We start from the raw sequence: 26,104 nt of genomic DNA, 5'->3' as shown, positions 1-26,104 counted from the left end.
AATTCCCGCACCCTTTCCTCACTTCCTGGACGCCTTTCAAGCCCAAACAGCTGAGATAAAGGTGCCAATCTGTGGTGCTCTCTCCTCAACTCCTTCAACCCGGAGCTCGAACAGCGTGTGTGAAGGCTGGTAGCAGGCAGCTCTATGGCATGCATGAGGTGTCCTCCCTCGAGGCCACTGGTCTCTGCCCAGCTGTGTGGGTGGAGAGTCTCTTTGGGGGCTAAGAGACATTTTATTGTTGGGGAAGGACATGGCTGGGCTGCTGTCAGATAAGCTTGTAGAGTCCAAGGCTCCCTCCCCCAAGTAACTGAAGCAAAAGGTAGGTGCAGTGGGTGTTATCAGCTTCCATCAATGAGTGCATCATAGGGCGTTATGGGGAGGGGCTGCTCTGCATGGTGGTTAAAGAAGCCTCTGGCTCAAAAGGATCTCTGCTTAAGCCTGTCTTCATCCTCGCCTTTGCCGTGTTCTCTGGGCCTCAGTTTACTTCCCCAGACAGAGGTAGTTTCCGATACAGCAGGCTGTGAGGATTCACTGAATACCACGTGCTGGATACAGTGTGTGGTGTATAATGAACGTGTACCAAGTGCTGGATGCTATTTTAAATTTTTAACGTTTATTTATTTCCGAGAGGGACAGAGAGAGGGGATATGGACCCAGAATTGGAAGCAGGCTCCAGGCTCCGAGCTGTCAGCACAGAGCCGGAAGCGGGGCTCAAACTCGCGCACTGAGAGATCGTGACCTGGGCTGAAGTTGGACGCTTAACCGACTGAGCCGCCGAGGCTCTCCCTGCTAGATACTATTTTAGACGGACCCTGTCTACTGAGCTCCCTCCGGTGTAGGTGGAGCTGGCCCGATCTTGCTGCTTTGTTCCAAGGGGGTTGGTGCCAGACTGGCGCAGAGGCTGTTTGCCTCCCTAAAAAAGGGACCTCACTTGCAGACACCCATTATGGCTCCCTCTCTTGCGACCTAGTTGAAGTTTATAGATCATCCCCATATTTGTGTGGTGATGGTGGGGGGGGGGGGTCCTTAGCTTTCTCATAGGTGAATTCCTATTACAAGAGCTCAGTGGTGAATCGGTAGCATTGGTTTTTTTCCTCTTGTTGGCTGTTTCTTTACCTGGGCTGGGAGCAGCAAGCCCGTGAAACACTAAGCAAACACCTAAGCAGTGGCTGTCATCCTTGGCTGAACAGTAGAATGACCAGGGGAGCTTGAAAACCAAAAACAGACAAAAACCCTAGATGCCCAGGCTCCATCCCAGACGGTGTAAATCAAAACGTTGGACTGGGGGGCTGCGGAGGAAGGGACCCTGGGCACAGGCACTGGCAGTTTCTTAAAGCTCTCTAGAGGTCATTTCGATGCGCTGCCCAAGTTTTGATGAGCCCAAGCTGGGTAATCGCAAGTGAAAGGTATTGTCTTCCCCTCTCTGCTTCCCTCTTATACCTGTCCCTGAGAGTAGCCAGGTTCCCCCACCTTCCCGTCCTCTCCTTTTTCTTTTTCTGTTCCAGGCGGAGGGGAAGTAAGTGGTAAGGCTGACCTTCAGATTAGCACTTAGGATCCTGGGAGCCCCGTCTGAGGTTGTTACTACTGATTTATCTGGAAGACACTGTGAAGTGATCCACTTACTAGGAAACTGCCTTGCCTTTGGGGTGCGCAGGGGCGGGCCTTGGGGTCTGTTGGACATGCCTACCTCATTTGGTGATCACGGAGCTTGACTGTGGGTCGCCGCCTAATCCAGGTCATTTCTTCGCCCTGAAAGCTGGTTTACTATACCATCTGTCAGGTGGATGCCACCTGTAAGTCAGAGAAGAACCTTCCTGACGATGGGGGGAAAGCCCTCTTCATGGTAAAATGACAGGCACAACTTAATTCATTCTTTTCAAAAACATTACTCTTCATAATTCCAAAAGTAAGACTGTTCTTTTTTTTTTTTTTTTTTTTAAATACTTGTTGGGATACAGCAGGAGTCTAACGCTAACGTTGATTTTTGATGATCACGTGATGTATGTGATGGGGGTTTGTGAGGGCTGGGTTTGGAATCAGGCCCTTCCGTAGGTTGGAAAGAGTAACTAGAATTTTGGAAATGATGGGAAAAGATTGCCTGAGACTTCTTAGAATGTGGTGTTTGTTCCAAATCCAGCGTGTTCTTTTTTATAAGGAGAAAAACAGTGGTTATCGGCACACATAGCGAAGTTTTCCCGCCTCGTAATTTTTATTGGGTTCTGAGAGTCAGAGTGAGGACCGGCAGTCCCAGGAGCACCTGCTCCTCCTGCCCTTGCAGGCAGTAGCGTGATCCCCCCCTTTAGCCCCCGAGGGCTCCTCACAGACCAGGCTGGCCCTGCCCCCTCCCTCATTCTCCAGCGTGTGTTAACAGTTCTCCAGCCATTGTGCGGTTCCATGTGAGCGTCCACTGCCTGTCTTCGCTGTACCCCGATCCCTGAAGAAGAGCTCCAGCTTCTGAGAGACTCAGTAAATCGTCCAAGCAGATGGATTCAGAAAGCAGAGTACAGTGCAGTGCGGACGTAATCAGGTCAGTTTCCTGAGTGAGACCAAGGTGCATCCTCTCCCTGCCCTGATGGCTTCCTGGGTCATCTCCGGGAAGGGAACGCAGGCTGGCGAGGACCCCACCTGCCTCTCTCGTCTGGACATCACCCATCAGAGCACATCCTACCTCTGGACCCCAGAATGCAAGCCATCCTGCAGTGAGAGGTGCTTGACTCTGAGGGGCGGGGAGGAAGCATCCTTTCTCCTGGTGCACATGGCCTCCCCCTTGTCAGCACCGGTACCCTTCAGAGAGGAACCAGTGTCCAGCCTCTTGGCTTCCAGCCCTGACTCTGCCCAGAGACCCTGCTGCAAGGTCTTCCACAGGTCACTGTGCCTTTCTTGAGCTGCTGTTCCCTCACCAGTAAGGAAAGGAGCTGGTGCTGTATCAGCCACGTTTGAGCACTGTCCAGAATGCACGTGGCTGCGTCCTCTCCTGTCAGCCTGTGGGACCGGGCTGTGGGACCCTGGGGTCCTCGTAGAGGCTCGGATGGTGCCGAGATCTGTCCGGTGGGCCCGCCGGGCACGGTGTTGAGAAGTCTGGTTAAATGACGCAGGGGGTAGCACCGTAGCCAGTTTTTGCGGTCTGCCCCGTCTCTCCAGGGGCTCCTCCTGGCCTCGGTCCCAAAGGTGCTCGGACTCAGCTGTTCCCTCCCCACGGGACACCCAGGATGCCCCAGCCTCAGTCCACATTCCACGCTTACCACCCAGGGAACTGCCTGCTTTGTGGTTGCCCTGCAGTCTGTATTTGTTGAGGAAAAGAGCGAAGGATCCCTTTGTGGCTTCCCCGTTACCTGCGAGATCAGGTCTCAGCTCTTGCGCGTTTGTCCCGATTCCGTTTCTTTCTCCCTGTCACCACTTCCTGCCCTGATCTTTGCACGAAACTGCACGTGGGGAAAGCCGTGTCTTGGATTCTGTGTCTCGTTCGTGGTGTCTCCGTGGTCTGATATGGCTGTTCTCCTCCCAGCCTGCTCCCCCACACCCTCCAGTCCCCATCTGTCAACGCACCTGTCACATCTGTGTTTTCCTCCTCGACTCCACCGTGCGTGTTTGGGGCATGAGGGGTGGGGTAAGGAGGACGACGGTGTTGCCGTCAAATATGCCTTTTTTTATTTTTATTTTTTACGGCAGCTGCACATAGTAGGCATGTTCGAAAAATTAAAGCACTTAGTCAGTAGAAAAGTAAGCGATCGTGGAACACGGGGCACATACTGGGTGGTTCCAGACCTTTATCATCGAGATGACAGGACCACCTCGGGACAAGTGATAACAGAAATGGTCTGTTGGGACCTCCAGCAGGCATGGCTCTTTCCAGCCCAGAGATAGGACTAGCTTTTCCCCGATGTGTTGGCAGGCTGGGCCGAGGATTACGGGAGAGAAGGATGTAGTGGAAACTACTGCGTGCCTGGCCGTGTGGCTTCGAGGGAGGAGTGTGGGCCCTGTGGGCCTTGCTGTAGGTTTGAATCTTTACCTGGCTGCTTTTTAGGTAAGAAATTGCCCTTACCCTGGCCTGCGGGCATCTGCTCACCCGTGAGGGGCCACCAGACGGTTAGGGGAAAGACTTTCTCCTGAGTGAAGCTGGAGAATCACAGCCGGTCCGTGCATGCATCCAGCCCGTCCTGACTACTTGTCTAAGAAACTTGAGAAAACCCAGAGTTACAGATAAGCGGTTTTCTTGGCTGCGGGATGTGTCAGAGCCTTTACAAATGAGGGGCTGGAGCTTGGTGTTTCCCACCTTCAGTGAGCCTGTGTTGTGTGGGATGAGTGGCGCCACGTACACTTACAAACTGCAGAATCAAGCAGAACGAAAGGTATCTTTATCGAAGTCCTCGTCAGTACCTTCCTGTGGCTGGCCTGCTTCGGGGAGTCAGCAAGGACCCACGGGGCGGATGTGTGCAGACATTCCACAGCCGTTTGATGGAACCCCTCCAAAGCTAGTGTTTCAGGAATGGTGCTTTGGGAATCTCCGGTGTGGCCGTCCAAGTCTGACGCGGGTCAAGGTGTGGCCACCTAGCGAGCCCTCCTGCCCGGCCAGGCAGTGCTGGGGCCTCGGCTGAAGTAGAGGGCACAGGACCAGGTGGTCACTCCTGATGCGCCCCCCCAAGGGCCGTGCAGTCTTCTAACAGGCTTTGTCAACATCTCCCTTCTCACCAGGAGACCAGGCCCCCTTGTCCTTTCCTGAACAGTGGGAAGTAATTAAACATTTCATGCTTACCCATATGAAATGTTTCAGAAATCCCGCAGTGCCCAGCAGTGTTAGGCTTTCTGAATGGAGTCATAGGAAGTAAGTTTCTGCTGGTTTGTAGGAATAGCTACCTAGTGAAGTAGCAGATTGGCTGTCTGATTCCACCGTGAATTCTGCCGAGGCCTCTATCTGATTCCACAAGGCAGATTGTGACATGTTTCTTTGGTGTTTTAAACCTTTTACTTTTGAGATAATTACAGATTCACATGCAGTTGTAACAAAAAATAGTGTAGAAAGATCCTCTTATATCCTAACCCAGTTACCCCCAGTGGTAACATTGTAGAAAGCTTTTTATAACTAGGATATTGACCTTGATACAGTCAAGATACAGAACACCTCCATCCCCAGAATGATCCCTCGTTTTGCCTTTGGAAGCTTCCCCATTTCCCTTCTGCCCCCACGCCCTTGGCAGTGTCTAATTTGTTCTCTGTATATGACTCTCATTTAAAGAATGGGATATGAGTGGGTTTATACAGCCTGTACCCTTTTGGGACTGACTTCTTGTCTGGAAGCACAGTTCCCTGGAGATCCATCTAGGTTGTCGCATGTATCAATAGGTGACTTCTGTTATCACAGAATAGTACCCCATGATACGGATGCACTGCACTTCATTGACCCATTCACCTGTCGAGGGACATCTGGGGTGTTTCCACATTTGGGCTGTTCAGAATAAAGCCGGTGTGAGCATTCATGTACAGGTTTTGAGTGCATGTAAATTTTCACTTTCCTGGGACCCATGCTGTAGAGCCTAATTGCTGCATTGTGTGATATTTGTATGTGTAGTTCTTTAAGAAACCACCACACTTCTCCAGCACGAATGTACCATCTTAAATTCCCATCAGTGAGGAACGAATGATTGGGTTCTCTGCATCGTGGCCAGCATTTGGTGGTGTCGCTTTTTTTTTTTTTTTTTAACTTTTATTTATTTGAGAGAGAGACCGCGTGAGTGGAGCAGGGGCAGAGAGAAAGAGAGAGAAAATCCTCACTCACAGCGAGGAGCCCAGCACGGGGCTCGATCCCACGAACCTCGAGATCACGACCTGAGCTGATCAAGAGTCAAATGCTTAACCAATTGAACCACCCAGGCACCCCTACCTAGCTTTAGATCCCAAAGATTTTCTGCTGTGTTTTCTCTAAAAGTTTGTAGTTTACATCTCACATTTGGGTCTGTGATGATAAATTAAAAACAAAACAAAACAAAAAAACAACCTGAAGCAAAGAAGAAACTGGAAGCCTGTGGTTTCAAGAAAGACACAGCAAGTGCAGGCTCCTGCAGGGAGCTGTAACAGGCAAGACGAGGGGATGGCGTGGCTGTAGGTGCAGAGCAGGACCACCGGAGAGGGGGCCGCGTTGATGCTGTAGCGGGGCTCACCATCTTCAGGGTAGATGAGGACTGACCTACAAAGGCCAACTCTAATCGCACGCGTACCCGTCCTGAACCACCCCCCCCCCCCAAGTACGGTCGGATTCTACGCTGAAGGCCTGGGGAATTGCGTGGTTAAGAGATACCCTAAGTCATATGACTGGGAGATCAAAAGGCTTCCAGATGGGGCAGGAAGCGGGCCTGGCTTTATTTTTAAAGGCACATCAGTGGTATCACTCCCAGAGGGGAGAGGGACTTGTCTTGGAAAGTGCAGCCAAGTGCAGAAGCCACTTCCTCCTCTTCTGGAACCCCCGAGCCGCCGGGAAGCTGGCATGGGAAGGAAGCGCCTGGGAGGCTCCTTCTGTGCCCCCCACCCTCCCAGGGATTGCAGGACCACCCTGGCACCCACACACCCATTTTCTGTCCTCTTAACCTCAGGCTGGCTGATAAAACTTGGGTGCTTCTCCTCTTGAGACAGCCGCACAGCCTGGAGTCAGAGGAGACCCGCGCTTGCCTGCTGGTGAGCTGGGTGGCTCCAGACCCAGAGCCTGACGTCTCTGAACCTGGTTTAACAGGTGCCTTCTGTGGCCTGAAGAGAGCAGGGGGTGAACAAGTTTCTGCTCCTTGGAGAAGGCCCAGTGTTGTCCTGTCATACTGTCAAGAGCTCGGCTCACCCATTTAGGGACCACTCCAGTCTTCTTGAGTATAAGTAGGAGAGGGCTGGCTAGGCCCGGCAGCAGCCGTGTGCTGACGTGTGCCTGTGGAGGGGCAGGGGCGCGAGCCCCCTCTGAGCGCGCAGAGTTGGGTCTGCCTCTGATGGAATCACAGACGTGGGGTTGTAGCGTGCCGAGAGGAGGTGAGTGGCCCGGAGGACTGTCCAGGGAAGCCCTCTTCCACCTGCTTCCATCATGAGGCAGTACCACATACGGAGGAGGAGTGCGGGACAAGGACTCACGACTGGGCTCCCGTCCTAGCCGTGCTGCTTCCTGCCGCGTTCCCGTGCCTCAGCGTCCCCGTCTGTGAAATGGGGACTGTAGCAGTATCCATTCTTTGGTTTGTCGTGAGGATTAAATGAGCTAGCCAGAGCCTGCTCCTGGTAAGCTCTCACACGCTGTTACATTTGAGACCCCTCTTCCTGCTGTTATGGCCCCTGCTACTGCTCCGTTTGCACAAAGAAGTGTGGTGTGCCTTCTTGGTGGGTGAACGGCAGCCCAGTCGAGCGTTGGAACCGTTTCCGGGAGGCTGCAGGGGCCCCAGGGCACCATTCCAGGCTTCAACTACAAAGGCCCTTTGAAGTTTTTACCACCTGAAGCAGGCTCTGTGCCCCGAGACTGTCAGGATTCACGGGGTCCGAGAGGAGACTCAGGAACCCAGCACCATCCCGGCCTGGAGATGAATGGGTGGGGCCCCTGCCCTGCTGGCCCGCAGGGAAGAAAGGCCTCTACCGCTGAGGCTGAGGCCGGCCCCTCGGCGTGTTCACCCCTGAGGGCCCTCTGCCTCGGACAGTCAGGCAGGCCCAGCGTTTCTACACTTAAGGATCAAGTCCCAGAGTCTGGTGTCTAAGGTTGTGTTCACAGCTTTGTCAAATAGCAGTTTAATTTACTTACATAAAAAAGCACATGAAAATAATATGCAAAAGAGAAGATGGGAAAAATTCCGTGGTCATCCTGCTATGTCCAAGAGAAACGTTCTAGGGTATTTCCCATCCTTTTTCTGCTGGCTTCTTTGGGAGAGTGGCGGTCATGGGAATCACTTCCCAGTGCACCCTGCCTTTTGCTCTAGATTACGGTATGGGCAGAATCCTGAGTGTCGAGGGCTGACGTGGGAGGGCAGCCACGAGAACATTAAGTTTTGTTTGGAAATTGTGAGGACGGTGGGGTTCACAGGTTTCCCCTGCTGTCTGGAAGAAGAGTGTTCCTGTGAAACCTTTTGTAGCCAAAATGGTATAAAGCTAAAAAGCACTTCTCCTTGCGTTGAAGCAGAAGTCCTCTTTGGGTTTCTGTCAGTTTGCAAAAGCAGGTGCTAAGGTCTGTCCGTCTTTCCTCAAAACGAACCTGTGTTCAAGTCCTGGTTGGTGAGGACTCCCAGGGACAGAAACCGCTGTAGCCGAAGACAAAGGCTGTTGCTGGTTGTAGATTTCCAGGTGACCCCTGTGCCCACACCCCCTTCCCTGCTGCTCACCGGCATTGAGTGTGGGGAGAGGTGCTTGCTCTGTGTGGTGTAGCAGCTGTACCCTGTCACAGGGCAGGGACTGGGGGATGTTTCCACCCCACCCTCTTGGTGTTGAGACTCAGTTTGAGGAGATTCACCCCTTGCGGCTTCTTGACACCGTCCACGAGGAGCTAGGGGGACTCCCCTTGGTGAGAGTTTCTGGGATCTGAGCCTGGCCTTAGGGGGTTCTCTGACCACGTGCTCCTCACTGCCACCACCTCTCCACCTTGCCCACCTTTCTTGGCCAGCCCCTCCTTTCTGGAACAGTCTGTGCCAGGAGCCCCTTGTGAGGGGCACTCGTTTCCCTCGCTACTGCCGTTGAGGGACAGAGCCAAGTGCACACAGGCCCAGACACATGGGCCTTGACAGTGGTGATGAGAGTAACTCAGGTGAGCCAGAACGTTCCTGCAGCCCCCACAGGCTCCCTGCTGTGCCAGGGTTTGTGCTTCCACGAACAGGGACCCACAGCCTGACGCTCTGTGCACTTGCAGGCAGGGTGCCTCTTCCGTGAGGGCTCCAGGGTGCCGGAGAGGAACACCACCCGTGTGCAGGGCGGCAAGCTGCCAAGGCAAGGGAGAAAAGGAGAAGAAATCAAGGGATGTGTGGGTTGGTTTAGGTGAGAAGAAAGCTGAAAGAATTGAGCAGCCATGTTGGCCTTGACCAGGAAAGAACCCCTACTTGAGTTGCTCATCACCCTTCCCCCTGTGGCCCAGGGACGATGGGGAATGTGGGTAGAGTTGCTCCTTGCCGCTGCCGGATGCGGGAAAGAAGGATGGACGGACGGATGGACCGTTGGCCGCTGCACCATCAATAGAGGTGTTCCCCCTTTACCAGCCCTGGCTAATCAGCGAATGTCTGTGCTTGGGGTTAAACTGGGGGAAATGCAGTTAACCCCAAAGTCCATTTTATTAGGCATTTTCTTTTTAAATATGACGGCTTTTCTATCTAATAAAGGTAATTCCAGGTTACACCTTTAATTTCTTCAAAAAATTTTCTTAATTGGATAGTTGGTCTTGCCTCAGTGTTTTTTACCTAATAACGTTTTTTTTTTTTTGTTCAGGTCTGTGATGGTGAATGTAGGAGACTGAACTAAAGCTGTAATTCATTTTTTTATTCAATAAATATTTATTGAGCACCATTTATGTTCCAAGCATGGGACTGGGTGCAAAGGATATAGCACTAAAGAAGTTGGGCTAAAAATTCTAATTCCTTTCTAATGATGTGTTGACCATGGGACTACTTAATACCTTAGGAAGCTTTGTTTTAATCTGTTTATAATTAATAGACTCTTAGAGCACTTTTAGGTTTATAGAAAAATTGAATCGAGAGTATGGAGACTTCCTATATACCTCCTCCTCTGGTTTCTGCTGTTAACATTCTGCCTTAGTGTGGTAAATTTGTTAGAATGGATGGGCCAGTATTGATACATGATGAAGTAAACCTCTGGTTGACATTAGGGCCCGCTGTTCTACGTTCTGTGGGCTTCCGTAAATGTTTCACGGCCTGTATTCACCATTTACACTTTTATTCAGAGTAGTTTCACTGCCCTGAAAATCCCCTGTGTTTCCACCTGTCCATCCTTCTCTCTCCATAACCTGTGGCAAGTCCTGATCTTTTTATTGGCTCCATAGTTTTGCCTTTTCCAGAATATCCTATATTGGAATCGTAAATTCCAAGATAGCCTTTTTTGATTAGCTCCATTCGCTCAACCATGTCCATTTCCTTAGGAGGTTTTCTTGTGTTTGTTTGCACATGTAAAAATGGAAGGCGGAAGTAGTTGGGATGGGGATCCTCATGACTTATAGTCATTTATGGAGTGGGTCACTCTAGACTCTACAGGACTGTGGTTGCTGACTCTTGGCCGTGCCTAACTTACCTCCTTCCAGATCTTAGACTTCCAGCTTGATTGTGTGTCAGGGTGGGGGGACCAAGTGGGGTCTCCTGCATCGAAGTGCCTGGGGCCACCCACTCCCATGGGGATGGGACATCAGGTTTCCTTTGCGAGGAGTTAAAACAGTTCGTTGAAGACCCTAAGGGGACAGTGACCCTAAAGGAAGTGAAGGGGTCAGGAGGATAGTTGACACAGCCTAGTTCTGCCTTCGGAAGGGTTGACCCCGCCTGGCGGAGGCTGTTTATCCCGCCACTGGGCCACTCTTGTTTTTTATCCGATCTCCACCTGAATAAACAGATCGGGAACGTCATCTCCAGCCAGGCTGAGAATCTGCCAGAATTCCCCAGGGAACTGATGATTCACCAGCAGCGGCGGCGGGGGTAGTGAGAAGAAGAGAGAGAGAGAGAGAGAGAGAGAGAAAGAAACCTGCTTATTCTGACTCTCATTTCCTGTCCAGCAAACACCCTAGGCTGGGCCGTTTCTTAGGCGTCGCTCGTTTCTTAGAGAAAATGGTCAGTAGATTTATGCAGTAGATTTATTATGCAGATGGTTTGGTTTTCATTCTTAAGGTGAATGTAAAGCAGGCTGGTGAGAGGGCGATGCTTTGGACCGTCATTCCGAGAGGAGAAACTTCTCCACACTGGCCTAGGAAACCTCTTCTGCACTCACTTGTTCTTTTTGGAACCTCCTTACCTTCTTACTTCAAGTGGCTTGTGGTGTTCTTCCCAGTACTTCGCATAACATTACTTCTTGCCAACTTGGGACTCAGAATTATTTTCTCTTCTTTGCTTTTTTGGTGCTCATTAGGTGCCCACTTAAAATCATTCTGACACCTGAACGAGATTCGATTGGGCTTGGCCCTGCTCTGTGGCCCCAGGCTGTATTCTTGAGGCTTTTTGTGGGGGACAGGTGCAGGCAGGGGGGTACACGAGGGTGGTTGCCATCTGACAGTGTGGCTGAATGAAGCAGCATGAAAGAGGTCATTTGGATGAAATGACTTTTCGGACACATTTCAACTCTGGAGGATTTGGTTTAAAAGAAAACTACCGAAAAAGGGGGGCGGGTGGTAAAGAAAAGAAAACTGCCAGTGTTTGATAAGGGGGAACAGCGTTTGCATGCCCTGTGACTGTGCCACAGCGCCACTCCTGGACATTGATGCTTGCCAGAAACGCATGCCAGTGTGCACCAAAGATACATGCAAAAGACGTGTGTTCACAGCTGGGACTTTTGCAGTAGCCCACCCTGGAAATCACTCAGTGCCCACCAACGGTAGAAGAAAATATAAATCGCTGTGTACTCTCTCTATAGACATATCACACAGTGACGAAAAGGAATTTCCTACTAAGGCAAGGACGGATCCCGTGAACATAATGTTGAGTGAAGGCTGGACACTGAAGAACATATCTGGAATGATTCCATGCGTATAAAGCCCCAGAGTAGGCAAAATTAGTCCCCGGTGGTAGAACAGAGCTGTTCCCTCTGGGAAGAATAGCCACTAGGAGAGTGACAGGAAGGAGGCCGCACACATTCTGTGTCTCGATGTGAGTGGTTGGCACACGGGTGAATGCCCTGGTAAAAACGCATCGAGCTCTGCGCTTGGAATTTACGCACTTCTCCGCATGCCCGTGCGGTTGCCCTAAAAACGTTTACAAACAAATAGGACAGCTGCCACCACTGGGCCATATGGTCTGTTGGGTAGTGCTGTAGTTTTCAACAAAGGAGAAATTACCATCTTCATCCACGTTCCTGAAATGATTAGCATCTTCTGGTGCTTGCCATAGTGCGGCCAACCCCCACAGGCAGGCATCAGGGCCTCTGTGGCCCGTGCTGGGTTTTACACTAAATCGGTGATGAGGTCACTAACTGTCTCGTCTTCTGTGGGTTCCGTGTATGGGCTGTAAAATACTATGGCAGCCCCCCACCCCAGCGTCACCGAGTGTATGTGCCCGTGCGGGGGCCGTAGGTACGGTGGTGCAGAGCCAGAGCACGAGTTCTGTGGCACCACGGGGTGGGCCGGGTGCAGGGTGCTTCTGGTGCTCAGAGCCCGCAGGGTGTGGAGTGGGAGGATCCAGCCGGGATCCTGGTGGCGAGTGCGGGGTGGGGGCAGTGCTGGCAGGTGCGGGACTCTGCCCCCCCATTTCGGGGCTCGATTGTGTGAAACTGTTTCTTAGCCAGAAGTTCAAACGGAGAGAGATCTGGAATTTGAATTTTGCTGATTCTGTTAAGTAAGACGTACGGAGAGTTTGATGACTGAGATAACACGGAAGATGTGTTGTCACCAGTGAGAATTCATACTCTGGGAGTTGTCAGTGTGGATTTCTGGGAGTCACCATCATTCTCTGGAAGAGCAGAAGGGTGTGCCTGCTTAAATGTGAGGACTTTGCATTGGCCAGCTTCAATGTGTCTGCCTAATTGGAAGAATTAAAGAGAGTAAGGATAAACTGAGGAGCGCTGTTCTCTCTCAGATCACCCTTTGCACCTATCTGTCTCCACTGGCTCCAGGGAGGATCCCGGGTTGTCTTTGGAGGAATATAATAATGATGAAGACTCAGGTCCCACTCAACTTCCTGAAGAGGTAGAAAAGACATCAGTGGGAAAGATTCTAATTAGTGATGTCTGACATGAGCCCTGGAGGAACAATAGGAGGGTTCTTCGCCGTAGGGAGGCATTTACTGCCATTTTGTAGGCAGTTAAACCAGATGCCGACAGCGATTTACCAAAACGAGTTGCTAAGCTGCCTCGGAGCTGGAAATGGAATCTGGGGGACTCCGCACACCGACGCACAGTAGTTGCTATAGTGTCGACCAGGGGACAGTAAACTATAGGTAGTGGGCCACATGTGGCCCTCAGCTTATTTTTGTAAATAAAGTTTTCTTGGAGCAGTCACACTCATTCATTTACCCATTGTCCTATTGCACTCTAGCATCAGAGTTGAGCACTTGTGACAGAGCATACATGATGCACAAGCCTAAAATATTTACCATCAGGTCTATTCTAGAAGATGTTTGTTGACCCGTGGTGTAGACAATAGGTGCATAACTTCAGGAACCAGCTGCAATGCATTTGCCCCACCTTGACCCTGCCTCCTTTGATCTCCTTGCCCTTTCTTGTGGCTGTTGTTAGTGACACGAGATCTTTTCCACCACCAAGGGGAATACCTTATAAACCAGGCTTTCACAGAACCGTAGTGGAGCAGTCACTTATGATAAAAAGTTTTAAATGTTGGTTTCAAATGCCTCTGTCTGTTTTACCGTCCAATTTAACATCAGCTCTGAAAACGTAGCCAAGTGGAGAGGGCTTATCTTGCCTGCTCTCTGCCTTTGAAGACTGATTTTATTTTGAAGCCTTTAACAGGTGTTGGTTTAATAGACTTCTGCTGTATTAAGTTCTCCTCGCCCCAGAGGGCAGCCTGAGGGGTAAACCGCCACAGGGTGGAGGCGAATGTTGGGCCCTTCACCCTTCGCCGGCCGCACAACCTCAGAACCGTCCTAATTTGGTTTAGTGGCAGAGACAGGCTGGGCATCCCTCCCCAGCTCTCCATTCCCTAAGAATAAAGGTAGCCATTCGCACATACAGGTCCCTAAAGACATGGTCTCAAAGCAACTATTCTCTTCTTTCTTACGCAGAATGTCCTGCGTAAGCGCTTTCCCTTCCTCTGCGTTGTGCGCGGAGATGGGGCCCCCCCGCACAAAGCCCTCTGCAGATTTGCTGCTCACGCAGGACTCCGGGAAGCTGGTACAAAAGCTGGGCCTCGCCGCGGCCAGTTAATTACCCAGAGCAGTCTGAGGTGACCAGGAAGTAGCCGGCTAGCATTCAGATCTAGCCAAGCTTTGCTGAAGGTTGATGGATCGAATCCAGGACGAGGTTCTTAAAATTCTGCTGGGAGAGCCTCTCAGATGGCATGCCGGAGGGTCCTCCTCCCCTGAGTTCGCGTTCTGGTTCTCCTCGTCTCTCAGCTGTGTGAGACCTCAGGAGAATCCCAGCAGGATCTCCAAGCCTCAGTTTCTTCCACTGTAATGCACAGAAAATAATGGTACCTTCGTCTTTAATCGCTGTGTGATTTCCCTGAGGCTTTCGCCCAGGGCCTGCTGCGTATAGGTGTTGAGGTATTGGCCAGCTCTTGCTAAAAGGAACTTGAACAGGGACCCAGAAATTAGATGAGTGTGGACTTACTTGGGAACTGGGCAGTTAGGTAAAGGAGTCACCTGGTGACCGCTTCCATGTTTGCACGTGGCATTAAAAAGCACGGACAGTTGCTTGAAAGTAGACCACCTGATGGGATCAGGGCAGCGACCACATTTTCCCAACTGTCTACTCTCAAGGAGGTAGGAGGGCTTCCCCTGAATACTGGCTGTTGGCTCGAGCCTTTATGGATAGGTGCGTGGAGGGGGGTGGCTTGGACAGGCCAACTTCCCCCGGGATAGGGGGCGGGCAGGGTAGAGTTTGGTGGGCTGGGGTCAGGGGTGTGTACATAAGCTATGCTTTGGCTGCAGGAGCGAGGAGGGGGTGTGATGCAGCTGGTTGGGGATCCATCGGGGTTCTAGCCATGGAGTCCTGCAGAAGCTTTCGTTGGGATTTACTTTGAGGCACAGCTCCCCAAGACGGCCCGGTCTCCCTGTGGCTGGGTGTGATGCTCTCCAGCCGGAGCACGCTTGTTTCATGCACACAGCTAAGAGGCAGAGCTCTGAGTCAACGCTTCGCTGCTGAGAGAGGAGTCAGGCCTGCCTCCTCGCACCGAAAGGGCAGAGGAGTAGACAGGATCCAGTCATTCATTCGTTTTATTCATTCTCTTGCCAGAGCGCCTCCCGCTAACTAGGTCCTGAGCCTGGCTCTGAGGATACAAATATGACTAATAAAAACAAGAACCGGTTTTATTGAGCAACTGCTATGTGTCAGGTCACATCACCCATGGGGCATAGGAACTTCACACGTTGCTTTATAGATGAGGCTCCTCTTGAAGTTCACGCCTGGAAGTTGTGTAACTGGGGTTTGAACTCAGGCAGGGCAGTGCTCACGGCATGTTCTGTGCTGTGCCAAGTCCCAGCCCAGGAAGAACTCCTGGCCGTGGGTGGAGTTGCCACGGTCCACGGAGACCTCTCACCCGCTGGGATTCTTGTTTTGAGAAGGAGGGGAGGCAGAGTCCACAGGAACGCAGAACTGTGTGGTCAGTTTTGCAGAGTACACGGAGTTCAGGAAGGATGTGATCAGGGCTCTGGGCTAGAGTGTGGAGCAGAGAGGGGCGCCTGGGTGACTCAGTCGGTTGAGCACCCAGCCTTTGGTTTCGGCTCAGGTCATGATCTCACGGTTTGTGAGTTTGAGCCCCGCATCGGGCTGTGTGCTGACAGCTCAGAGCCTGGAGCCTGTTTCGGATTCTGTGTCTCCCTCTCTCTCTGCCCCTCCCCCGCTCTCTCTCGCGCGCACGCGCGCTCTCGCTCTCTCTCTCTCTCTCTCTCTCTCTCAAAATGAGTAAGTGAAAATTAAAAACAAAAAAGAGTGTGGAGCAGAGAGCCTAGTCCAGCGGGGCGAGGGCAGTGCATCCTTGGCAGCTGGGAACAGGGGTGTTTAAGCCCTGAGGACCCCTGGAGCTGCTGCGGGCCAAGTCTCTTGTGTTGTCTGGGCCGTGCTGCCACAGGCCAGTTGACACCCTTTCTTCCTTCATGTTCCCTAACTGAACTCATCTGCTTGCAGGCTTTTCTTCTGTTGAAATGCCGGCGAGCCCCAGATCTGTGGGATTCAGAAATTTAACCTGTATTCATTTTTTTCACCACGTATTTATTGAGCACCTGTTATGTGCCTCACGCCATTCCAGTGGTTGGAGACACATTGGTGGACAAAACCGACTGATAGCTCTGCCTTCTTTGAGCCACATCCTGGTGGGAGGGAAGATGTTAAACTGGAAATAAGCATATTGCTGGACATATTAGGTGATAATTAGAGCTTTTGGGAAAAATGCCGTAGGAAGTGTAGTGGAAAGTGTGTGTGTGTTTGTGAGAGAGAGATGGGGTGAAGGAGCCTGTGGGTTTAGACAACATGGCCAAGGACATTTGAATAAGATGGGAAAGGGGTAAGGGGATACCATCTGTGGGTCTCCGGGGGGGGGGGGCGCGGGGAGGAGCATTCTATGCAGAGAGAAGGGCAAGTGCAAAGGTCCTGAGACAGGTGTGTGCCTACGTGGGAGAGGGTCCATGTGGGGCAGTGTGTGAGGAACAGTGCAGAGACAACAGGGCGCTATGTGGCAATCACGTGGGCTTTGGAGACCGTTGTGAGGACTTAGTCCTAAATGAGATGCAAGAGCCATCTTTTGAGTTGTAGGCAGTGGGTTCTTGTAAACTGACTTTGTTTTTCGGTTTGGTTTTTATACCGTGATAATATTTACCATCGGGATCCTTTTTTAAGCTCAGTAACGCGAAGTACGCTCATTTTGTGCAACTAATTTCCAGGGCTTTTTCCCTCTTGCAAAACTAAACCCCTGTACCCATTGAACACCTCCCCTTTCCTGCCTCCTCCAGCCCGGGCAAGAACTGCTCTACTTTCTGCTCCAGTGACTCTGACTCCACCAGGAAACTCCCAGATGTGGAACCAAACAGCATTTGTCTTTCTGTGATTGGCTTTTTTTGGTTTCACTTGACAGTGCCCTCCGGATTCATCCATGTTGTAGCTCGGGTCAGAATTTCCCTTTTAAGGCTGAAGAGTAGTCCGTGGTCCATGTATGGGGCCCTGTGTTCATCCACTCATCCCTCCAGGCACATTTGGGCTGCTTCCCCTTCTGGGTATTGTGTGTAATGTTGCTCTGAACATGGCTGTGTGTGTAAGTCTTTCATTTTCTTCAATTTTTTAAATGTTTGTTTACTTTTGAGAGAGAGAACACATGAGCATGGGGGAGGGGCAGAGAGAGAGAGAGGGAGACACAGAATCTGAAGCAGGCTCCAGGCTCTGAGCTGTCAGCACACAGCCCGACACCGGGGCTCGAACCCACGGACCACGAGATCATGACCTGAGCTGAAGTCGGTCGCTTAACCGACTGAGCCCCCCAGGAGCCCCTGCATGTGTCTTTGAGATGTGCTTTCAGGTCTTTGGGATATATAACCAGAAGTAACACTGCTGGATCATGTAATAGTTCTTTAATGTTTTGAAGCTCCACCCTGGCATTTTCTTCAGCACTTTGTTGTGGTTCCTCTTTCCCTACATGCTTGTAGCCATCGTATGGGTGTGAGGTGGTTTGTCAATGCGTTGCCCTAATGATGAGTGCTCTTGGGTGTCTTTTCCTGTGCTCAGTGGCCATGCACTCGTCCATCTTCGGAGAAATATCTGTTCAAGTCCTTCGCCCATTTTTTAATCAGGTTGTTGGGGTTTTTTGGTTGTTGAATTGTAGGAGTTCTTTGTATATTCTCGATACTAATCCCTTGTCAGATATATGATTTTCAAATGTTTTCCCCCCATTTCTTGGGATGCCTTAAAGGATCTCTGTGGTTACTGGGTTGGGAGTGGTCCATTATGTGGACAAGGATGGAAGGCATAGCCACTAGCCTAACCAGGGTATTTTAATATTTGCAAACCAGAATATTTAGTATCACTGATGCAGCCTCCAGCTGTCATCTCCGGCTCCCATGGGCCCCTCTCGTCCTCTTGCGTCTGTCTGTGTTGCTGCCCCGTCTCTCCTTGACCACGGGCACGTGGAGTCCCTGCTCCCCAGGGTGGCCTGGGGGCCCTCGCCTGGTGTGCTCTGTCTGTCCCCAGTGTCCGGTCCCGCCCCCAGAGCTGGACCCCGCATGCTGGTCTGGCAGAATTCAGCACGGCGGTGGCACATTTCGTCCACCTTGCCTCCGACACCCTCACTCCCACGCTCTGTTGTGTCTCATCCGCGTGGCTGCCCCTTGGGCCAACTGGGGAGCTCTCTACAGCGTGTGAAAGAGCCCCATCCTCATTACAGTAGCCTTCCTCCAGAGTGGGGCTGGTGCCCCACAGAACGTGCTGGAGTCGCTAAATAAACAGACTGGCAAGAAAGACAAAGACAGGTGTAAGACGAAAGGCAGAGACTGAGAGACGAGGCGCAGTGAGAGAAATGTCGGGGGGCTCGCAGCTGTCCCGTGGGCCCTTGCTGTGTGCACGGTCCCTTTCTGCCCCACTTCGGGGCTGCACTGGGGCTCCTTGCCTGCTTTCACATCGTCTCTTCCTGGCTCCTTGGTCCTGCATTCACAGTTTCTGGACGAGGCTCAGCTCTGCTGCCTTTATTTCTTGTTCTTTCTTTCCCATACTTAACATAATAAAGGTTTTCTTTTCTTTTTTTCTTCTTCTTTTGGAGTCAGAAAACTGAAGAGACCATCTCTATTAGACACATTGTAAAGAACTCAAAGGAAATAGCTTCTGGGGGGTGGGGAGGGGACACGAAGGGAAAAGCGGCCTTTCATTCTGGGGAGACTTCCCCGTGTCTGGAGTTGTGCCCCTGTAAATGGGTGTTGGGTTCAGGGCCTGGGAGAGTTGTGAAAACACAAAGGAGCAGACAAGAAGCCCCAGGGCTTCTGGGAGAGAGAGCCTCGTTTATGCCTGTTGGAACCAATTTGGCCAAGCGTGTGTTTAAAAGAGATGCCACTGGGTACGCGACGCCTGGCTTACTCGTGTTGTGTTCAAGAATGCTTTGATTGGCCGGGGCCCCTGACACTGTTCACTCAGAAACTGGCCCGAGTGAGGGCCTGGAACCAGCACAACCCCAGCAGATTTTGAAGTATCTGAATATTGGGATGAGGGCTGCTGGGGTTTGAATCTGCCCCACGGAGCCAAATCCACGGTGGGGGCCACCTCGGGTCCTGCAGCCGTTGTCCGTGTTTCTTGTCTTTCTCCTGATCAACCGGTACTGGCCGGTTGGTTAGACCGTGGGTTTTTCAGGAGGACGACACGTGCGAGTAAGTCACGGTGGTAGACTGCCTTCCTTGGGCAGGGGTTAAACACTCCGAACGCTTGGGTTAACATCTGCTTTAGTGGGTCTGCCGTATGCCTGAAATAAGGGGTGGTGGCCCCATCTTGCATACGAGGAAACCGAGGAACAAAACTATCAAGGGGGTCGAGTCGGAAAGATCGGAGGATTCAATTCCAGCTAGACTGAGCGCCCAGTTCCTGTTGCCCTTAGGTTGTCAGAATCGCGTCATTTAAAAAAAAAAAAAAAAAATCCCTCGTGCCTGTCTTCACACCTGACAAAACGTGTGGTACATGGCGATGGATTAAGTTAGATGAGACCTGAACTCGGTCCTCGGAGCCTGCAGCCTCCTAAGTGATGGGGCTGGGCTGCGTTCTGAAGATGCTAAGTGAGAACCACACCAGGAGCTGGCTGGTTCCACCAGGCACATTGCTTATGGGAAAGCGCCCTGGTCAGTTCTGAGTTGCAGTATCGCTGTTCTTTGCATGGCGGCCTTCCACATTTCTCCTGCGGGCTTCTCCTTGGGGAGAACCTAGGCTTTGAGTTTGGGTGGACAGACTTGTCATCGACAGAGAATTCAATACCGTAGCAGCCAGCCAGCAGGTGATAACGTCACAGCAAGAAGAATGGGAGAGCTCATTTTAAGAATGCTACTACCACCATTAAAAAAAAAAAAAAAAAATTTTTTTTTAAAGGAGGGCAGGTGCACCACCTGGGTGGCTCAGTCGGTTAAGCATCCGACTCTGGCTCAGGCCATGATCTCGCGGTTTGTGGGTTCAAGCCCCACATCAGGCTCTGTGCTGACAGCTCAGAACTTGGAGAGCCTGCTTCAGATTCTGGATCTCCCTCTCTCCCCCTTTCCTGCTCATGCTCTTCCTCTCTGTCTCAAAAATAAGTAAACACTAAGAAAACGCGACACCACTTTTATAATTTTCTGAATGAGCAAAACAGGGAGGAAGACGTGTGAAAAGAGGCGGGGGGGGGGGGCAGGTAGGGGGAATAATGGTTCCCTTGCAGAAAGACATGCTCAGGTCCCCTTGTCCGTTTGTGTGTTTTAGGCAACACAATAAGATTCGAAGCGTGGAGGGGAGTCAGCTGAAGGCTTACCTTTCCTTGGAAGTGCTGGACCTGAGCTCGAACAACATCACGGAGATCCGGAGCGCCTGCTTTCCGCAGGGGCTGCACATCAGGGAGCTGTAAGTGCCCGTGCCCCCCCCCCCCCCCGTCAGCACCCGCGTGCACGCGGGGTGCACGTGTCCTTCTCCCCCCGCGTGACCTGAGACTCCGGGCTTGGGCGCGCCCCTCTGGCTTCCCTTGGCAGGGCGTCTGGGTTCCTTATCTCCCGTGGGCACAGGTGTAGAGCATTTCCTAAGGAGCGGCGTTTCTCTGACAGCAGGGGTGGAGGTGGGCCCAGGGAGAGCTTGGCAAGGGGCCTCTCACACCCACCAGCTGAGGGGAGGGTCTGGCCCTCAGACACAGGTCTGTCTTGATAGAGGGCCTGTGTTCTTTGTCCTTTCCCGGGCTGCCTCCCAGGAGAGCTTGGGGAGAAGGCTGGGGGGGCACTTAGAAAACAGCACTGCGGGGAGACCTCCCTGCCGAGGCTGAAGCAGTGGGTGCTGGCCTCTGCGGCACTGACCCCCGCAGCCTGGCGTGAGGTCTCTTCGAGCAGGCACTGACTCCCTTCTGCGGCTTCCCCGGCCCTGTCCTCTTTGCTGGTCTGTGTCTCGTCCGCCCATCGTCCTAGCCCTTCTCACACCCAGTGGATGGTAGAAGGCAGGAAGAACCGTGAAAGCCTGTTGAGCTTGCTGCTTGTTGGTAGAAAAATGGTGCTTCGGGGAAGAAACGAAAAACCCGGGCTCCGGAGAGGTCTTCAAATGACACGAGTTTTCATTTCCTTTGCTCTTTTACTGATCCTGAGTCGTTTTGGAGATCGTCCATGAGGCTGGTTTAGGGGTCGTTATGACCCCTAAGCTCAGGGAGGCCAGGGCTTGGCACGGGGATTTTCCAAGACCCCCAGGAGGGGGCGTGATTTCTTTCTAAGGCTGCCTCAAGGCACCAGATTTGGAAATGGGGGGGCCCTGGCCTCTGTTAAGCCCGTGCGACCGTGTTCAGCCCCCACTCAGGGCTTTGAGAAAGTGTCCAGCCACCGCCTGGCATTCCCTCACTTGGGACGAAGGAACCAACAACTGCTCAACTGAATCACATTGACCTCCGTCTGCACAAAAGCAGGAGGGACTATTTTGGTAGCTACTGGCCGGTGTGTATCTTCATCCCACAGACTGTTCTTCTGTAATGGGGAGTGTTAAGAACACACAGTCCAGCCCCATTTGCACAGAATCCTCTTGTGCCCTGGCCTGGGCCACGGCCGGGTGGGGAGGCAAGAAATGCTTGCTTCTCTTCCCTTCTCTGGTGGAGCAGACTCTCTCTGGTCTTTTTCCTTGCGCTACCAAAAGCAGCATTTGTCCAGGGAAGGTGGAAGGAGAAGTAGTAACATTAACTTTAAAAAAAAAATTTTTTTTTTTTATTTTTATTTATTTTTGAGAGAGAGAGAGAGAGAGAGAGAGAGAGCGCATGGGCGAGGGAGGGGCAGAGAGAAAGAGACGCACGGAATCTGAAGCAGTCCAGGCTATCAGCACAGAGCCCGATGCGGGGCTCGAACTCACAAACCGCGAGATCGTGACCTGAGCCGAAGTCAGATGCTTAACCGACTGAGCCACCCTGGTGCCCCAATGGCAGTGACTTCTGATAGGAATAGTGTATCATTCATTCCCTTTCTGTTTTTTCTTTTTTCTTTTTTTTTTATTGATAGAATTTGTGCACCGTGGAAAGCCCGGATGCAACCTAGTATATTGTAGTGTGGTGTGAGGGGAGGTGCCCTTTACATACATAATCCACTAAGTGGACGTCCCGTTGCAGAATTGAAGGGATCCTGTGCAGGTCTCCTTCACTAGTGTTTCTCTGGATACCGTTTCAAACGATTAAAATGAATCAGTTAAGACACATTTGTAAGTGTGTGTGCGTGGGTGTGTATATAAACGTATAAATGTATCTGTATACATATCAAGTTGTGTGGTGAGACGCACTTTAACATTTAAGACTATTTGTCTAAATTAGTAAATCCATTCTGCCCTTCGCCTGGAAGTTGACATTCTGATTCCTAGGGCTTTTCTCACCAACCTTGAACCCCAACTCTTGGTTGGGGGTTGTTGAGGGACTCCTGCAGGTAGCTCTGGAGACGGCCGGTGCTCGGCCAGGCTGGGGTGCGAGGGTGCTGGGGTGGAGGTGACTGACGTTGACCCCCCGGCCCTCCAGCGGAAGGCCCTGGCCACAAGCACAGCGCGTTGGGGGGCTGAAATGACACTTCCACCAGGGCCTGAAGTGGAGGGTGCTGACACCCAAGTCTCCTGGCTCCCCCATCCGGGAGTTTAGGTGACCGACGTGTCCCTGGAAACCCACCCCTCTGGGTGTTGCTTTGGCTTCTCCCCACCCGAGGCAACTCCGGTGTCTGTAACGGGGTGAGGGAAGCCTCCTTCTGACCATTTCATTTTCTGTCCTCTGTCCTTCCAGCAACCTGGCAAGCAATCGCATTGGCAGCCTGGAGTCGGGAGCATTTGATGGCCTGTCCCGGTCGCTGGTAATGCTTCGCTTGAGCAAAAACAGGATCACCCAGCTTCCTGTGAAAGCATTCAAGTTACCCAGGCTGACGCAACTGTGAGTATAGAAACCTGCACTTTAATTAAGGTTAGCCAAACTCTGTGGAGGCCAGCGTTCCCCACGGACCTCATTCCAAATGCGACCCCTTCCTCACTCCCCGTCAGGCTTTACATACGCCGTCATTAATGGCCTTGTGGCGACACCTAATAAAAGCAAATTAGAAGCCGGGTCTGGTGCCTGTGGGCTGCCTCAGGTTGCTGAGAAAAAGATCCACTGAGGATATATATGCTTGTCCTCATTGGCACTTTGCAAAATGAAATGAGGAGTCCTGCTGGTGAGCTGATCCTGGCTAATGCTTAGGCTGTGTGGCTTGGGTTATTTATCTTGGGGTTTTCTGTGTTGGTTTTTTTTAAAGTACCCATAAAATCTGTACCGTGGTGGCTCAGTCGGTTGAGTGTCTGACTCCTGATTTCAGATCAGGTCATGATCTCACGGTCTTGGAATCGAGCCCCGCACTGGGTTTCACACTGACTGTGGGGTCTACTTGGGATTCACTCTCTCTCCCCTTCTGTCCCTCTTCCTCGCTTGCACACGTGCGCTCTCTCTCAAATTAAAAAATCTGTACCGTGGACGTTATGGTGTCCCACACTTTTTGAGCAGTCTCAGAGGAAGTTAGTGTAGACCGAGATGGACCGTCTCCATCTGCTACATCTTATGAGGTAGTTGATTTTTTTTTTTTTTTTTTGGAAGAAAGCATTTATTTGTTTAGTTCTTTGATATCTGAGGCCGAATGCTCTCCTAAGATGGCACAGGGTTGGATTCAAGAAAACCTGTTTTCCAGAGCCCAGTGGACCATTTGTTCCCTGGTTTTTCGTTTTCCTGTATTCTCTTTGTATTAGAAGAGACCGTTTCAGGAAAAGAAGCTGATATTGGAGACTGGGTTTAAACAGAACGCACCGATTGTTCGGGGCCAGATTTGGTAGCAAGATGGTGTGCCTCCCCCCCCCCCCCCCCGAGCTCTCACTGCCTGTGTTGTGCACGTGTGTGCATACACACACACACACACACACACACACACACACACACACACACACACCCCTCATTAGATCCAGGCTCTGACTCTGCTCTCTTCAGCTCTGGAGAAGGTCTCTTGATGCTCAGGAGGTTGTGTGGGGGACAGAGTCATGAGACACTGCAGAAGTATTTGGGGAAAACCAAGGGCTTTCTGGTTAGCTCTGTGTTCTCCCCTCCCCTTCCCCCAGTGTTACTAATGGATCCAGCCCACCCGGATTCCTGAAATCTTTCGGGCAACTGAGGTTTTGTCACACTGGCGTCGGAAGCCGAATGTGTGGGCTTCACTGGTGCGTCAGCCCCCTCCTCGCCCAAGGGCACTGCCTTCTCTCCATCAGTAGGGACCCCATTCATGCCTTCAGTGGGAAGCGTCCTTGCCACTTGGCACCCAGTGGATCGGTTTTTCCCGGGGTGAGGCGTCCGGTACGGATTTCTGTTGCTGAGCTGACAGACACCTCACCTCAGACGCTCACATCCTGAGTCACACCCACCTCCTCACTACAGAGCCATGGAGAGTTGGGGAGGAAGTGGAGCATTTGCTCACGTGGGGGCGCGGTGGGGCCAGCATCTGGGGAGCCCCGTGCGCTCCTTCCTCCACCAGCTGTGGCCCGGTCAGCGTCCGGGCCTGCGTGGCGGGCAGGAGTGTCCGTGAGACACGTCGCAGCCCTGCTGGGCCATCCTCGCCCCGATTCTCCCGGCTGGGCTTCTGGGCCTGCGTGGGAACGGTGGGAGGCATCGGCAGGGTGGGAGGCGTCGGCAGGGTGCGTGCCGCGAGCCCTCTGAACCCGCGGTCTTCATCTCCTCAGGGACCTCAACAGGAACCGGATCCGGCTCATCGAGGGCCTGACGTTCCAGGGGCTCGAGAGTTTGGAGGTGCTGAAGCTGCAGCGAAACAACATCAGCAAGCTCACGGACGGGGCCTTCTGGGGCCTGTCCAGGATACACGTGCTGTAAGCGCGACGCCGGGTTCCGGGTGCCACGGGCCTGTGTGTGTTCTTTCGGCCCCCTGCCTGGAGGGGTCACGTCGGACTTCAGCCGGCCCCGGGCCCCCGCCGTGTGGCCTCTGGCCGGGCACGGCTCCCTGTCTTCGGGGACTCTGCCCCAGCTGAGCGTCGTCTTCTCCCAGGGTTTGGTCAGGGAAGCAGCTTGGTGAAGGTGGGAGAGGGAGCCGTTTTGCTGGGCTCCCCCCCCCCCCACCCCGCATCCTCCGTGAGCAGCGGGGTGCAGAGTGGGCCCCCATCCCACACCCTCCCCTCTCCCCCATGCTGCAGGAAGTTCCCTGTCTCCCTGTTGGGGATTTGACCGTCTGTCTTGATGTGCAGGTGGGCCTAAAATGTATAGTTCATCCTGGGAGATTTATTTATGTTTCGTGAGCTAATCAAGTCGCTCGGCGCAGATGTTCTGCTTTTATCCAGGGAGCGCGCTCTCCAGACAGATGCGCGGCCCCAGAGCTCGCTTGTGCGCCGAGTCACGTAAAACCACGGCAGGAAGACATATGGAGAAGGGCAGGAAAGGCGGCTCTGATCTTCCATTTTTAAACATTTAAATTAGTTTATTTTCAACGGGAAGTAACATACACTCGTAACTGAGTAAAATGAGGGTAAAAAAGCAGCCGGGGGTCCCCTTCCCCTGTCCTCTTCCCCCCAGTTCTGCTCCCAAGGGGCGGTCACTTACAGTCCTTTCCCAGTTGGTTTTTCTTTTCTCTTTTTTTAATTATTTTATGTTTAACTAATCTCTGCAGACAACATGGGGCTTGAACTTAGAACTGTGAGATTAAGAGTGGCACGCTCCACCGACTGAGCCAGCCAGGGGCACCCCTCCTTGTTGGTCTTTCTGTGTGGAGTTTTGTTCGTGGTTATTTCCACGTTCCGGGACGTATCCCACTGTGTCTACGTTTGTCAACGGGAGATTTCTTGGGTTGTGGTCAGCGATGTAATTTGCTCAGGACCCCGCCCCCTGCCCCCTCCTTTCCAGTCTTACCAGTTACATCACTGTGTTCACATCCTTTGTTATCTTTGCAGCTGAGACCGAGAACAAAAACCCCACATCTGGTTTCATCGGCTCTGCACCCTGCTCGTTTATCCGAAGTGTCTCTGATGAGCGCCTCTTCCCGCCCACCCCCAGACCCACACACTTTGTGGGGTGGGGGCATTCGCATTAGCAGTGCCGTCTTGCTGGTCCCCTTCTTCCCAGAGGTCCTTTGATTGGCCTCAGCTCTGT

General features: G+C 52.2%; 1 protein-coding gene across 2 annotated transcripts in view; it reads left to right on the top strand.

Annotated features, from left to right (window-relative positions):
* The window catches only part of LRIG1 (leucine rich repeats and immunoglobulin like domains 1), a 115,312-nt gene that overhangs the window by 59,250 nt on the left and 29,958 nt on the right, over positions 1-26,104 (top strand). For both annotated transcript variants that reach the window (XM_030307186.1, XM_030307185.1), the window contains exons 4-6: positions 20,218-20,355; positions 22,727-22,870; positions 24,691-24,834. In XM_030307186.1, the coding sequence (XP_030163046.1) occupies positions 20,218-20,355; positions 22,727-22,870; positions 24,691-24,834 (426 nt within the window). The remainder of the gene's footprint in view (positions 1-20,217; positions 20,356-22,726; positions 22,871-24,690; positions 24,835-26,104) is intronic.

This window comes from Lynx canadensis, chromosome A2 (assembly GCF_007474595.2).
Source record: "Lynx canadensis isolate LIC74 chromosome A2, mLynCan4.pri.v2, whole genome shotgun sequence".
Taxonomy (NCBI): Eukaryota; Metazoa; Chordata; class Mammalia; order Carnivora; family Felidae; genus Lynx; species Lynx canadensis.
The sequence above is the reverse complement of the archived record's forward strand: the minus strand, read 5'-3'. Positions and strand labels throughout refer to the sequence as shown.